This window comes from Cimex lectularius, unplaced genomic scaffold (assembly GCF_000648675.2).
Source record: "Cimex lectularius strain Harlan isolate CLEC.00 unplaced genomic scaffold, Clec_2.1 scaffold8, whole genome shotgun sequence".
In the NCBI taxonomy this organism is placed as follows: domain Eukaryota; kingdom Metazoa; phylum Arthropoda; class Insecta; order Hemiptera; family Cimicidae; genus Cimex; species Cimex lectularius.
In genome coordinates, this window is record NW_019392656.1 from 2,032,499 (window position 1) to 2,047,672 (window position 15,174).

A 15,174-nucleotide genomic window follows, 5' to 3' on the forward strand; every position below is an offset into this window, starting at 1 on the left:
AAAAACAAACTTTACAGAATAAATTTAAAAAATCGTCGTTGAAAAAAACTGAAACGAGCATAGCCAGTGATACTTTTGCCCTTTCTGAGGTGAAGTTCGAACAGAATTGTGAAGTGGGAGATTTTAAAAAGTTTAACAGGAGAACTGTGTCCACTGCACCCAGAAGGAAAGTCAGCAAAATGCATGTTGTCTTATGCAGTCAATTCAAAGAAAGCCTAAACACATTCCTATTGTCAAAATTAACTTGATTCATTTATTGGCCAAAATTGTTAAAATACTTTTCACACAAACAAGTAGCTGCCAGAACCAGGAAACTTGGTTACTGCACGACTCGAGTAACAAGTTTGTTCAAGTTGCTTGTGGTTTGTATCGGAAATTAAACTTGGCTGTTGGCAAAGTTTCATTAATGCCTAATGCTCCTCATTGTGTACTCAACCACTATACAATATCTAGTGATCATATAATGAAAAAAGTGAGAAAGTGGCACTCTCAACACGACAAGCAAAGATGGCACAATTACACAGAAGACAAACACTTTGAGCCCTGAAGATGATCTCAATAAAAGATCGAAACGTTGGCACGATAAAGAAAATGTTTTTCTGAAACCTACATCACACCCGACCGCATCTCACGAAATCTGAATAACTATAGATTAACGGTCACTAATCTCTACACAATAAAATAAAGGCTAAATCTCTGGTATTTCATTAATTTTCTTCTTTTTTTTTTTCAAACGAAAAACCTTTAAATTTTATTCATTAAATCGAAAATTAAGACTTTCAAGGTATACATAATAAAACAACAGACAAAATAAATAATTTTCTTTTCATGATAGGAAAACAACATCAAAGTAAATAATTTACATACATTGGGTTAAGGACATTATGTTGACGTTAAAAATGCCCTCTATCGACTTATATAAAAAATAGCATCTATAGAAAAATTTTAGTCTCAAGGTAAATAGTACAATCAATTTTGTCTATACAAAGACAATTTAAAACATAATTCGTAATTGCGTACAGAGTAAGCCTTACAAATTCTAAGCAAATAAATTAACTATATTTAATATTGCTTCATTTAAAATTGTAACACAATGCAACCAGTAAATCGATCATATGATTTCTATTATCACATCTTTTCACATAATTTCATTGTAATAATTTCAACATTTGTAACTTTCAAGTGCTGTAAAAACTAAATTACAAATAGTAAAAATAGGTTCACTCTGCTCAAATAGTTAATACAAAATGATATTGCCTTCCCCCTTCTATGATTTTTTATTTATTTTACACACAGTTAAATTTGATAAATATATATATTTTTTTAATTTATAATGACTTAAATTTTAACTTTCTCAGAGACTAGATTTAGTTGAAAGTAAAAAAATAAATGGTTGCATTTTATCTATACAATAAATATTGAAGTATAAATAATAGTTTTCTCAAAAAACAAATAAAAAAACATAAAAGTGTGAATTATAAAAAGCACAAGTACTTTCATTTGCTTTCTACTTATTATATTTAAAGCTGGCAATACTCTTTTCTTATGGACCAACAATTTTTTTAAAACTTGTGTCATAAAAGTACATATGCTTTTTTTTACAGTCTGTCCTGTCATTCCATTATCTTCATGATTCTTTGTCCTTAGGGATGAAATTTAAAGAGGCGCTGTTGATGCAAAATCGTTTCCCAGTAGGTTTGGGCCCGTCGTCGAAAACATGCCCTAGATGAGAGTCGCATTTGGCGCATTGCACTTCAGTCCGGATTCGACCTGGGTTTGCGATCAATAACAGTAGGTTGGCTCCAACTTTTGAAAACAGGGGTGGATGGAGAGAGAAAGAGAGAGAGGAGGAAGGAAAAAGTAAGTCAAAAGGAAAAAGAGAAAAATCCCGAATTAGCATATATACAACCCTTGGAAAAAGGAAAATGCCAACATGCACAAGAACCAACACCTCAACTATCATGCCACAAAAACTCACAACACGTTGAATTGCTCATTATTTTGAAGAGGATTTTTTCAAAATTTAAGTAAATTTTAAAGGAGGGAAGAGTTAATAATAAAAAATAAAAAACAAGCTTAGTAATTTGTAAAAAGCTGATGTACAAAGACAGTTTTAACCAACAATGAATTGAATTCAATTCTAAACACTTAGAAGGGATTTTTTAAATTTACATAACAAAGCAATATTACAATAATTTAATAAACATGAACCAAATTAAAACTAATAATATAAATTTTAATATTTTCACTATTAATGATCAAAAACACAATACTGTTCAATGAAATATGTTTTCCTCAATTATACAATGAGGAGAAAATGTGATGGACAAATGGGTTCCTAACAACCAAGACAATGATCTCTTCTAATAATTGACCGTGTCCAATTAAAAAAAAAGAAAAAAAGAGCAACTTACTTCTATTGGTTGTTATGTCAAAACAGAAAAATGCCATTGATAATTTCTTAAATTTACTTAGTATTATAACTATTTATATGGCAAATCTGAATTTATAGAAAATCTACATCACAGCATACAAAAAAATTACCCTTGATATATAAAGAAAAAAATTTTTTTTGTTACATATTCAACTACAGATGATATAATGACAATGTATTTAACCACAATTTTATAAATAAGTTTTAAAAAATGTTCGGTTCTTTTAAATAAATATCTTGTAAACATTCTACACCTCTGTAAGAATTTTTTTTTATATTTGCCTAATATAACACACTTTTAAATTAAGCAATTAGAGGAAAAGTTTCTTTTGTCTGAAGCATTACCAACACCCGCTCTTATTGAAACCTCGCTTTTTGTCGGCCTACTCCCAAGGATTAGAACATGTTAAGGTAGGATTTTAAGACATCTTAATGCAAATAATAGGAAACAACGGATGAAGAAACAACCATTAGTTTGCAAGGCATGATGGGATTAAAAAGTGTAATGTAAATCAAACAATTGCAATATATTACAGGTACCTAAAAAGATATTGCAATACTTTATCAAACTATTTTCAATATTAAAATCCTCTGTGGTGCAATGTTATACCATACAATCTGTATGCCAAACTGTGAAGTTTTTTGTTTTTTTTAAATTATTTTTATGTATATAAAATATGCCTATTGTTTATGAGCACAAGACTGGTGCTGATGATCTCAGCTCCCATGACCCACTTATCTGGTACAACAACCGTGAAGACAGATCTTTAATGCTCTTTGGAGATATTACAAAAATTAAGATTTTATTAAACATATATTTTTTATAATTTTGTCAGTTGATAATCTAAATAATGTTTTAATATTTAATTTGGTCTGTACCGTGTTGCAAAAAAGAGTAAATAAGTTTCTTGTGTGTGTAACAATCTTTGTGTTTTGTGAGTTAATTGAAGTACAAGACTGGTGACCTAATGACCTCGGCCACTATAGTCCACTTAATAAATAAACTCCACAATTCTGTTATAGATTTCATGTTCCTGAATTTTTTTGAAAATTTGTGATGGTTTTATTTTACTTTTGTTTTTAAATTGTCCTTATAAAAGTACAAATGTTTGCTTAACTATTTGATAAAATCAATATTTAAAGTTTGTAACAATCTCTTATATGTGAAATAATCATAAAATCATTATTCAAATATTTAATATTACAGCCATATTTCAGCCAGCTCGCTGCCAAGACAAGGAATGGTTAGTTTCTTGTCTAGTTTCTTATGAACCATTTCGACTAACTCTCAAGGATAATGGGATATGGATGAGAACTTACTATTTCAAATATTCATCAATAATTTTTCAATTATATACATTTTTTGGAAGGTTTTTGATACTGAATTCAATGGAACAAGCTGTTTTTAATTTAGTGCAACCGTCCTCATGTTATTTGTGAAAAGTTTTTCCAAACACTATTTTTTGGGTAGATAAAATCATCTCCACCTTCTTCAACCAAGAACCAATTTATTTATTTATCATTTTAATTGATAGTAAATTACTTGCTCGTGGTAAGTTTGTAACAATTTCATCAAATAGCATTAATTAACAGGACGTTCTAGGTGTTGCTCATCAAAGCATGATTCAGCTTTGTGCAAAATTTGTTGAACCAAAAATCAATGCTTGGAAATAGTTTTTGCGAATAACTTAAGAACGGTTGCTCCAAATTAAAAATTGTTTGCACTGTTCAATGCATCGTCAAAAAATGTATATATTGCCAATTGAGATACTTAAGTGACTATTTGTATCCTGTTATTCCGGCGAGTAAAAATTAAAACCTTTTGGCTCATGAGAAACAAGACAAAAAATAAAAGTTTATGTATCTTGGGGTTTTCTATAAAAAGTCCTAATAAAAAATATATTTAGGGAAGGAGGAGAATGAAATTAGACACCCTGTAGTAAGTTATATTAAGAAAGAATATTGAAAAAACTCATTGAAGATTGCTAGGTGTATTTGATGAGAAAATATTGAGATAAAATGTATACCTTTAAGTTAACTAATTAGTACTGTAATATTCAAAGTATAGGTAAGAGGAGGAAATTTTTAATAAAATATATTTTTTAAAAGTGTTAAAATAAAATAGTCTTATTCTGTTGATTTTTCTTGATTTAGTCAGATCAGAAAGTGCAGTTTTTATTGTTCAAGGTTTCATGTTAAAAGCCACACTATTTTGGCTTAATAAAGAAAAACCTATGCCATAATGGTACACAGAAAGAATAAGAAAACAATATTCTTTGTTGTGTTTTTTATATTTAATAAATAAGAAATTATTTTGTATATATTAGTAAGAAGTTTCAAGAATAAGTGTGTTTGACCCTTAATTTTTTCATATGTTATTTATGCTTTGTATGCTTTTATTTCATTCTTTCTAATTATTCCTATGTTTCTTAGATGAATTGAGCTCTTGGTGTAAGATATTTTCTTCTTTATGAGCAATAAATTTCATATTCAATTTGAATATTTAGTAGCAATTTTGATGTTCTACAATTTTGTTAACTAATATATTTGTGTTTGTTTGTTTTGTGTGTGATTGTTTATCAACAATGGAACAAATGGTTGTCAAATTATTTAAATAGTAGTAACAGTATTGCAATAACTTAATTAGGTTTTGTGAAAATAAATAAATAAATGCACGAGGTGCGATTATATTTATTTATTTATTCAAGGGTGTTTAGAAAGCTTAATTACCATTTGACGTGTCTTTAGAAAGTTTGACGAGTCCCTTATTGAGAACGTCGTTAAAAGCTGGCCAACCGCACCCGGAATCAAATTTGGTCTTGGACGAAAATAACTTCTCGCCGCAGACGACGCACGTGTAAATACCTTCGTCGTACGTCTTGTTGAATTTGCCCGTGAACGGCCTGCAAAAAAAAATTCAATTCAAACCGTATAAGCTATGTAGGCCGAGGTTTTGGGATGAAGGTCCTGCCGGCGATTACGCAACGTCCGTAGAATTAAAATAAATAAAATAAGTAAAAAACCGCACAGACCTTTCCGTTCCTTTTTCTTGAGTGACATGGTACTGGATCGGGTCGAGCCGCTTCCTCAGCTCTTCTTTCGTGAACTCAGTCTTCTCCATGGAGCCAGTGGCCAAGGCTCTAAACCGAAACGAAGGCGGTTCGGCGGCCGATGTCCCTTGAACAAGACGAATCGCCTTTGAGGAAAATCTTGTAAATGTGTTAGAGAGAAGACGTAACATCTCACCCAGGATCGGCCCTTTTAAAAAAACAACTTACTCTTTTGATGTCAAAAAATCTTCAAATTAATTTAATACAATAAATATCTATTCTCAACTGATGTCGACGGGTGCGCGGCTCGACCGAGACTGGAGCGGTTCAGCGGTGTTGCGGTTGAGTAATAAGACGGGACGGGGTCGCAAGACAAATATGGGCAGCGATCCAGAAGACTGGACGGTGTATTTTTCGGTCTGTTGTTTTGGCACTGATTTGGATTTTCACAAAACGAGACGAAAAGTTCGATTCTCTTGAATCGATCATTTATTTTGAACGATTCCGAAAATACGAGCTAATGACTCTGTTACGTCGGACTAGTCCAAAATTTTATAGGTTCAAAAACTTGAAAATCGTTCAAAATCTGAACAAGCAATTCGCTTAATTGATTGATCAATAAATCTATATTGAATTTTTCACAAATTGACTCTTTTGATCAGCCAATTAAAGAATTCTCAACAAGGGCAAAAAACATGGGTCATAAAATTCTTACGTTTGTAAAATACAGGATACTAAATTTACAAGCAATGCCGGTATTATCTACTATTTCGTCCTTTAGGTCGAACACCATTATATTTTCAACAATTCCGAAAAAAATGCAATCTTTCAGAAAATACGGGAATCATTGACAATTTAGCTTACAACAAAAAATCTGTGTTATTCTATTCGATCCCAAGGTATATTAGGCAATGAACTGGCAGAAAGTGCAGCAGAATCTACACCCAATTACACAAATAACCCCAGATTTAATACAATCCCAAGATATCCTTTATGCTTTTAAAAGATTCTCTGTAGCAAATGCAATAGAGAATGAGAAAATGCAGAAGATAATAAACTAAGAGCTATAAAAAGATCAGTCAAACCGTGGAAAACATCAAGCCAACTTAAACAAAGGGATGAGGTTATGATCTGCAGATTACGGATAGGTCACACTCATATAACACATGGTTATTTTGATGGGCCGCAGTACACTTCTGTGGTGTCAATGTGGAGAAGTACTAAGTGCCAAGCAAACGTTGTCCCCGCCAAAAACATGTCCAACTCATACCAATTTGTTTTTAGCAAATATCTTAGGATATGACGAGATACCTTGGATAAAGTTATAGAACATTTAAAACAAATTTGTTCTGAGGGCCGAGCTGGTGGCAGTGCAGGCAGATTCTCGCCCCTCGAGCCATGTTTACAAAAACACCTAATTAAAGTTCAAAAACTGGGACGCCCTTTTTCCCGGTCCCTTTTTGGGTCCTTCTAGTGTGCTGCTTCGTTGCTGTGCAGCCATCACTCTCCCCGCAAAACAAATCATGAAATAGCAAGCAAATGAACAAAGTGAATAAATTGAAAGGGAGAGGCGGGAAATAATTAATTTAATAAGGGGAAAGAAAGAAAAAAAAGTAATGAATTTTAAATAAATAAAATATGCAAGTAAATAAAAGGCGATGATAACCTAGTAAAAAACACAACTCCGAAAATACTGACTGATGGATTCCGATACATCTAACTTGTCCAAACGATCGATGAACTACTCTAAGATACAACTTCACCAATAAGTACATGTTGCTTATACCAGAAGAGAAGAATGAACCAAAGGAATACCTCTGAAGGCCGACTGGTGTACTGACGGCTCAAAAACGTATAGAAGTGCATTTTATAATTTTAGATTATTAACTTTTTTACATTAAAACTTTTAATGAAATTAAAACTTAACAATGATAATAATTTGTTATTAATAATCGCGTGTTGTTAGGTTTGTCAGTTGGAAAGAGATCCGTTTAATTGATGGTTATGATCGTGACAGCCGTGGAATCCGTGTGAAACTTGTTTCCCGTAGTCTTCGTCCGAGTTTCTCTTTCGTCTCTGCGATCTCGTCTGGTTCATCTTGTACGTGTTTGTAATCCTTTTATATCATGGGAAATTTCTGTCATCGCGTTTCCCGGCAGTTGGAAAATGATCGGCTTTTCCGTTTTCGCCCTTTTCCGACCAGCGGATCCACTCCGTTCCAAAGCCGATCTTTTTCCGGCCACGCCGAGCGACGTGTTGTCATGCATAACCTGACGGCCGTCATTGTGATATTCTGTCGTATTTCTTTCGCAGAGGATGGGACGTGTTATTAGGGCCCAGAGGAAAGGTGCCGGGAGCGTCTTCACATCCCATACCAAGCACCGCAAAGGAGCCCCGAAACTCCGCTCTCTTGATTTTGCCGAAAGGCACGGTTACATCAAAGGTGTCGTTAAGGTTCGATCATAAGTATCCAAGTTCCGTCTGTACTTTCAATTCACCAAGAACCATCTTATTTTGCATGTTTTTATAAGCAAAAATTTGTAAATGCAAATGTTAAAAGTATACGTCCTCTTAACACATTTATAGGACATCATCCATGATCCTGGTAGAGGTGCTCCTTTGGCTGTCGTTCACTTCAGGGACCCCTATAGGTTCAAGACTAGGAAGGAACTCTTCATTGCTCCCGAGGGAGTTTACACTGGCCAATTCCTTTACTGTGGAAAGAAAGGTAACCTGACATTCAATTTAATTTAAAAAAAAAAGAAAAAGTTGAAATTCTACATTAATTTAATGTCTTCAGCCAATCTGAACATCGGAAATGTAATGCCAGTAGGGTCTATGCCAGAAGGTACCATTGTGTGCAATCTGGAAGAAAAGACCGGCGACAGGGGACGTCTCGCCCGTGCTTCTGGTAATTAAAAAAGAAAAAATCAAATGATTTTATTCATTATATTTTAATTTTTGATTGAAGGTAACTATGCTACCGTCATTGCTCACAATCCTGATACGAAGAGGACCCGTGTCAAGCTGCCCTCTGGAGCGAAGAAGGTCATTCCGTCAAACAACAGGGCCATGGTCGGTAAGTAAAACTACTGAACAATCCTATGCATTAAAATGTCTAGACTTTCAATTGTTAAATCCGGTTGTTTTGGATTTAAAAACATTAATGCCTGATGCATACATGATGCTCTTTGCTGTTCTGAGCTGCTATGTTCCCGCACCTGTTCAATGTACAATTGTCTGGTCCTGTTGTGGGGGGACTAGCAACTTTCTGCCAGTACAATCGTCATGTCTGGTAGAAAACTTGCTTTTTGCTTACCTTGTGTACAAAGACATTACATTTACAAACAAAATAGACAGAATTTTCAACTTCAGGGTATTTTCTCTATTTATTGTATAAAGAACGACATAAATTTCATCCGCCATTGCAAGCAGTTTCAATGGAATGAGAACTCTATTTAGGATGCAGGGAAGCGTACACCTATTGAAATCGGGTGAAATAACAAAATGACTTGTGGTGCCACAGTGGCCGAGAATGCTAGGAAAAACAATCCCATGTTCCATCCTGCACCGGACAGTGCGGCTGCAGCTCAGCAGCTTCATGTGCTTTAACCAATCTGATGCTCTGTACTTATAACTACACAAGTACAACTGCGGGACAGGGTGACAAAAGCTGAATGTTTGCATTGGACCTAAAGTTTATTATGAGCTTTTCTCATTAGGTCTGTGGGTGATAAACCTGTCTGAACAGTTTTAAATTATTCTATCTGTTCATCTTAGCTATTTTTGTTAATTATAAGTTGAGAAGTTAGTCAGAGAAGAAACTATATCAGGATGTTTTTTGATAGTTGCCATTATATTCTCAATCTTTCAGCTCTTGGAAAATATTGGGAAATATGTAAAAAAAATCTTACCTGGCCCACACTTCTCGACTAATTACTAACAAAAATGAAATCTAACATTGTGATTCTCCTCTTATAAGAATATGGAGGTATGCAAACTTTGAAAAGAATCCTTCCTTGTTGTTCTTTTTCTGTATATACTAATGGTTCTTAAGAACAAACTATAATAAAATAAAAGGAAATTCTCACAAATTATATTTGATTAACTTATGGGAACTATAATTTTTATTTGAATTTAAAATAATTAAATTACATCTATAATTAACAGTCAAATTAGTTAATCTTAAGTCATTCTTTACCCAATGCCAAATTATTAAAATTCAGTGCCTTCAAATAAAGATAATTAAATGATAATTTTAAAAATTATGAAATAAAAAATATAATTAAAAATAATCACCCCTATATCACTCAAACATTTTAATGGGATATCCATCTATTTTGGTCGCCTTGCGCCTTTATGAAAGCCCCCATGCTCACCTGACCTGAGTTTGAGTCAGTGGTCTCTTCCACCATGAAGACCAAATCACAATTTAACCAGTCACATTCTAAATCCTATCACTGTGAATAAAAAATGTCATTAATTTCCTTGTAGGTTTTTGCGTGCGCATGTCAACATAGTCTACAATCGTGCTGATTTAGTTTTTTATATATGCATTTCGTGTGCCCCATTTGGTCTGCATTAATTTTTCAGTTGTGTCTAATTTTTAAAAATCATTCTTGTGCTATCTGTTCAATTAGAATAGAAAAGATCCAGCACTAAAGATAGTCAAACATAATTTCACTGATCCAAACAACAAGGGGTAGGCAAACCAGAATCATCAGAAACAACAAGTTCTAAAGTTTATAATAGTTGTAATATATTAATTGGTCAAGCGGACCACGAAATTAGTGAGTTTATAATAGTATTGTATGTTGAATACAAGCCAAAATGGGAAATTTAAACTACTTGATCCAACTTTCTTGGAAGTTCGCAGTACATTGCTTAGCCTGATTTTTCATGTTTTTCTAGGCATCGTCGCCGGAGGTGGTAGGATCGACAAGCCTGTCTTGAAAGCTGGTAGGGCTTACTATAAGTACAAGGCTAAGCGTAACTGCTGGCCTAAGGTCAGAGGTGTTGCTATGAACCCTGTAGAGCATCCTCACGGTGGTGGTAATCACCAACATATTGGTAAAGCTTCCACGGTTAAGAGAGGAACCAGTGCCGGAAGAAAGGTAATTGTCAATATGTAATTTTTAGTTAAATCATTTTTGGATTTGGTCTATTTTCACTGGTGTGTATTTTTACTTCTATGAGCTAGGCTTTTTCTTCTTGATCCAAGCAAGATGGGCCCAACCCTGTATCCTGATTAACAGAGCCCCAGTGGTCTTGATTGGACCTGAATACAAACCAGTCAGGACACTTTGTAATGATGGTTCTGCTCACAGATTTGTTGTTTCAACAATTTATTGTTTATTATTTCTATTAACCAATCAGGTGCCTTTTTATAATACAATTCAATCCGAATTTCAAATAATTTATTAACACTACAACAAAATAACTTACAAAAATTAAATCAATTTCTTATTTTCTACAATTAAAAAATTTCAAGTTAAGAAAACTGGAATTTTATCCTTTTAACAACTATGTAAGTCTATTTGTCAAACTTTAAAGAAAACGGGGTGGACAGCTACTCATTTCAATCCACTGTGAACTAGGACTTTTCTTTCACACTTTTTTTTATGACCCCACACTTCAGCTGTCTCCTGTAAAAAATCAAATAGCTCTGATCTCTCTATCCTAAAAGTGGGGGATTCCTTTTTTTAAACACTGTAGGGCTAATCATTGTGTCCAAATCACAAAGTTGTCACTGTTAAATAAATTGAAGCTAAGAGATATGTATAAAAGTTGGCAAGATACCATCATTGAACAAGGTGAAATGCTAAACAGTGAGAATATATTGAACCAAATGTTCACGGATTTTGTCTTTTCTACGTCCATTTCAAAAATAAATATTTCATTTTTCTTGTTTAGGTTGGTCTTATTGCTGCAAGAAGGACAGGTAGGATCAGAGGAGGAAAGACGGACCAGAAGAAGGACGATTAAGCTTTGTAATTGTTCTAATTTTAAATATATTTTACATTGTACACAATGATTTTATTTAATCTTCCTAACCCTTTTTCCAACCAATATAATAAAAAATATAAAATTTGTATAATCAAATTTAAAACAAGTAAGTATATTTTGTCTATTAATATAATTTTTTGGACTCACTTTGAACGTAATTGTTGTAGGTGGAAGTTTTAATTTATGTTCTTGGTAAAATTAAAAATTCTCTGCTGGGGACAAAACAAAACGAAAGTGAGTAAATAGTTTGATTTCTATTTTCAAATAAAGTCATGATGATAATTTAATAGTGAACTGCTCAGTGAACGAATAATGCCAATCCGACTAGAGGCTATTTCTGATTAAAACAAAAAATTATCTATATTATTGTGCGCGTTTTTTCTCTTATAATCTTTTATTTGTTTATATGTATTCAGTATTGTTGGTTTTAAGAAGTTTAGGACGGTGTTCATTTGGTAAGTTTTTCTCAAGTGATTAATTATTTTAAGTTAGAGATGATAATTTATTAATGATTAGTTTTAATGAACTAACATTGCCATTTCAACTAGAGGCTATTTCTGATTAGATTATTAATAGTAATCAATGTTGAAAACCAATCTTATTTGTAATAAGTGTTTTTTATTTTCAGGTATTCAGCATTATTGTCAATATTGGAAAAAAAAGAAGAGTGACTATTGTGTAAGTTATTTATATTTTTGATACAGACATTAATTTTTAAAAGGTTTAATATTTGTCATGATAATTCATTAGTGATAGTTTAGTGAACAAATTTTGCCATTTCGACTAGAGGCTATTTCTGATTAGATTATTAATTGTAATTAATACTGAAAACTAATTTTATTTGCTAATAGTGTTTTTTATTTTCAGGTATGCATCGTATTACTGTATTATGTAAGTTATATAAAATGTCACTGATCTAAATTTAAAAACATTTGTGATGATAATTTGATAGTGAATGTTCAGTGAACGAATTTTGCCATTTTGACTAGAGGCTATTTCTGATTAATACTAGATTAAAATATAATTCATTTAAATTTAAAAAAATCATTAATGAATGTATATTTATTTTCAGGTATTCATGGTTGATACATAAACAAGACAATTGAATAGTGTCTGATAAAATGGTGGAATTTTATGCATAGGTCAACAATACTTGATAATTAAATAAATTGATATTATATAAGAGTGATTATGCCAATACTTCTTAAGAAGGATGCCCGTTAAACAAGGCTTTCCTTTCTAACAATAAAAGTAATATTTAAAGCATTAAATTAGTTTAGAGAAACAAACATAATTTTTCTCCAGATAATCTTAATTAATTCTACAACTTATTTATTTTTTATTGTATTTTTTTAATGCAACTTTTGTGATGATTTGTGTAAAGGCATTTGAAATCCTAATGTTTATTGAGGAACTTTTAACAATTTTCTGATAAAGTTGCATTTATTTGTTTTAATTATTGCACTTAGTCGTCTTCAATGTTCTGTTTTGTCAGTTGTGTACCTTTTACATTTTTTATAGTAACCACATCACTTGGCATACAATTTAACCCATTCAGGATGGTGCGTGTTATGTTTTTGTTTAACCTAGTGAGTAACTGAGAGCCGCCATCATGTTCAGCTCTATCTCTACACTAAGCTACTGCGAGTATATCTCATTAGACAGTTTAGTTTTAGACTGAGGTTAAAAGAAACAGTGTTATTAATACAATAAAGCATTAAAAAGTTAATAACAAACATCACACTTCTATGAATTTGAATCTAAAAGAGAATATAGTTGAACTCTCGGAATTCTTGTGGATGAGTGCAATTGAGGAACATTTAGCACTGGCTGTCCTGAAAGGGGATAATCCTACAATGATAGAATGAATTTTTTTTTTTTTTACAAAAATACAACTTTTGTGATGATTTATATAAAGGCATTTGAAATCCTAATGTTTATTGAGGATCTTTAACAATTATCTGATAAAGTTGTATTTATGTTTTTTTAATCATTCATTTAGCCATCTTCAATGTTTTATTATTTTTGACAGAAACAGACAAAATGTAAGATAAACCTTGAAAGATTAGCTAGACTAGGATGATCGTAGAAAATCATATCTACTATTCAATTTAATTGCTCAAACATATATCTACATCACCAAAAAATTACATTTTGTAAAGAATTGGTTAATTAATGATATAAAATACTAATTTAAAAATTACAGCATTCGATTTGTATAAAGCCTAGTACGTACACACTGGGAGACAATAGCTCTTAAAGGGCGCAGTATATTATACCCTGACTATTACATCTACATCTAGTACACACTGGGACTAGTTGATCCATGTCACGATTCAGAATCTGCACTGAAAATATGCAATGTTTGGACTCAGCCCAGACTGCTCTGCATCAAAAAAAAAAAAAAAAAAAACGTCCACCAAGAATCATGATACGAACTGAGACTTGTATAATCCATTTGGCTACTGTAGCCCCTTAAAAATGGTTGAATTAAATGTTGCAGAATGCTGTTGTCAACTGTAATTGTCTACGTAATGAAATGTAACCTGTGATGATTGTTGGTAAGGCATTTGAAATCCTAATTTTATTTGAGAATTCTTTAATCATTTCTGATTTAAGTTGCATTTCTAGTTTTAATTTAGTTTGGACTTGTAAATAATTTGCTTTAAAACATTTTGTGATGTCAGTGAGTAGTCAAATGTGGTTTACAGTTTTCGGGGTTATATGAAATAAAATATTTAGTACGAATTGTATTATTTTTATAATCCTAATAAATATATCTATCCCTATATTGAGCAACAATTTTTCACTTGTGTAAATTTTTTCACAAATGAAAAGTCATTTATCATATTTGTACATATTTACTTACACATTTATCGGTGCATTTTATTTTAAAAAATTCGTCAAGTTCAAAAAGTTAGCAGTTTTTTGTTGATTTGTTATGGCACCATGATGAATTTTTGTGTTGGAAGTCAGCTTTGTAATTAATTAAAAGGTGTATTGCTCAAAGTTTCAGAAGTTGTTCAGTGTGACAAAGTAAATCGAATGTTAAGAAAGTATTTGTGTAATATATATACTCAAAGACAAAAAAAAATCTGGACACATATTTATTTCAAATTGTTTATTATATATATTTTTTTTAATCTTTAGCTAAGGAACATGATTGTGTATATGTGATGTGCATTTCTTTTTTTTTGGGGGGGGAAGGGTTGCGTGAAAAAAGATCAGGGAGGGGTCGGTGGGCATCAAACTCATGACTGGGTGTTACCTTTACGAGCGAGTCATCGCACTACCACTTGGCTTCTGTGGTCCCTTATGCTAATTACAAAATATTTTAAATGTTTTAATGTAAACAAAAAAAAACGAGATCAGTAATTCATATGAGTTATAATAAAAATTATTTAATTATGATGGTTTGAAAGAAAATTAACCAAAACAACGTTAAATTTAGTAATTTGTTGATGTTAATGAGGTAGTTCCACCTTTATTCGGGTCATCTTCAGTTCATAAAATGTTGAGCTATTCTTGTGACGTCATTGGTTTTGTGCTACACAACACTTTCACACAAAACTACACTTTATGCCCTGAAAATGACCCGAATAAAGGCCGGCAAAAAAATGAAAAAGGTGTTTACTACCTCATTACCTACACAACACTACCTCATTCTTGACCGCTACTCACGAC

At 32.2% G+C, this 15,174-nt stretch overlaps 2 protein-coding genes and 1 long non-coding RNA gene across 11 annotated transcripts; 2 read left to right on the forward strand and 1 right to left on the reverse strand.

The window, feature by feature from the left end:
- Positions 1-804: 804 nt before the first annotated feature.
- LOC106669638 (methionine-R-sulfoxide reductase B1) lies at positions 805-5,951 on the reverse strand. 9 transcript variants are annotated; one of them, XM_014399222.2, is made up of 4 exons: positions 5,771-5,950; positions 5,467-5,692; positions 5,165-5,337; positions 805-1,770 (listed from the first exon to the last, which is right to left on the reverse strand). In XM_014399222.2, the coding sequence occupies exons 2-4, from the start codon at positions 5,673-5,675 to the stop codon at positions 1,628-1,630; spliced, it is 525 nt and encodes a 174-aa protein (XP_014254708.1). In that variant the 5' UTR covers positions 5,676-5,692; positions 5,771-5,950; the 3' UTR covers positions 805-1,627. The 9 variants fall into 9 exon arrangements, with proteins under 9 accessions (XP_014254708.1, XP_014254707.1, XP_024080441.1 ...); XM_014399221.2 differs by having other exon boundaries at positions 805-1,806; XM_024224673.1 differs by having other exon boundaries at positions 805-1,806; positions 5,751-5,938.
- A 1,522-nt stretch (positions 5,952-7,473) lies between these two features.
- Positions 7,474-11,515, forward strand: LOC106669637 (60S ribosomal protein L8). Its single transcript, XM_014399220.1, has 7 exons — positions 7,474-7,584; positions 7,798-7,938; positions 8,071-8,212; positions 8,285-8,395; positions 8,456-8,563; positions 10,396-10,598; positions 11,398-11,515. Exons 2-7 carry the CDS (start codon positions 7,801-7,803, stop codon positions 11,467-11,469), a joined length of 774 nt encoding a protein of 257 aa, XP_014254706.1. The 5' UTR covers positions 7,474-7,584; positions 7,798-7,800; the 3' UTR covers positions 11,470-11,515.
- A 642-nt stretch (positions 11,516-12,157) lies between these two features.
- On the forward strand, positions 12,158-14,238 carry LOC112126166. The gene is made up of 2 exons (XR_002909818.1): positions 12,158-12,381; positions 12,563-14,238. It is a non-coding gene; the product is annotated as an uncharacterized LOC112126166 (long non-coding RNA).
- The last annotated feature ends 936 nt before the right edge of the window (positions 14,239-15,174 follow it).

Excerpts from the sequence above, each read along its gene's own strand:
- LOC106669638 (XM_014399221.2), bottom strand. The coding sequence starts at position 5,675 with ATGTTACGTCTTCTCTCTAACACATTTACAAGATTTTCCTCAAAGGCG. Across the intron at positions 5,338-5,466 it reads CAAGAAAAAGGAACGGAAAG|GCCGTTCACGGGCAAATTCA; the intron begins GTCTGTGCGGTT and ends TTTTTTTTGCAG. Across the intron at positions 1,807-5,164 it reads TTCTAAAGACACGTCAAATG|TTGGAGCCAACCTACTGTTA; the intron begins GTAATTAAGCTT and ends TGTTTTCAAAAG.
- LOC106669637 (XM_014399220.1), top strand. The coding sequence starts at position 7,801 with ATGGGACGTGTTATTAGGGCCCAGAGGAAAGGTGCCGGGAGCGTCTTC. Across the intron at positions 8,396-8,455 it reads ACGTCTCGCCCGTGCTTCTG|GTAACTATGCTACCGTCATT; the intron begins GTAATTAAAAAA and ends TTTTGATTGAAG. Across the intron at positions 8,564-10,395 it reads AAACAACAGGGCCATGGTCG|GCATCGTCGCCGGAGGTGGT; the intron begins GTAAGTAAAACT and ends ATGTTTTTCTAG.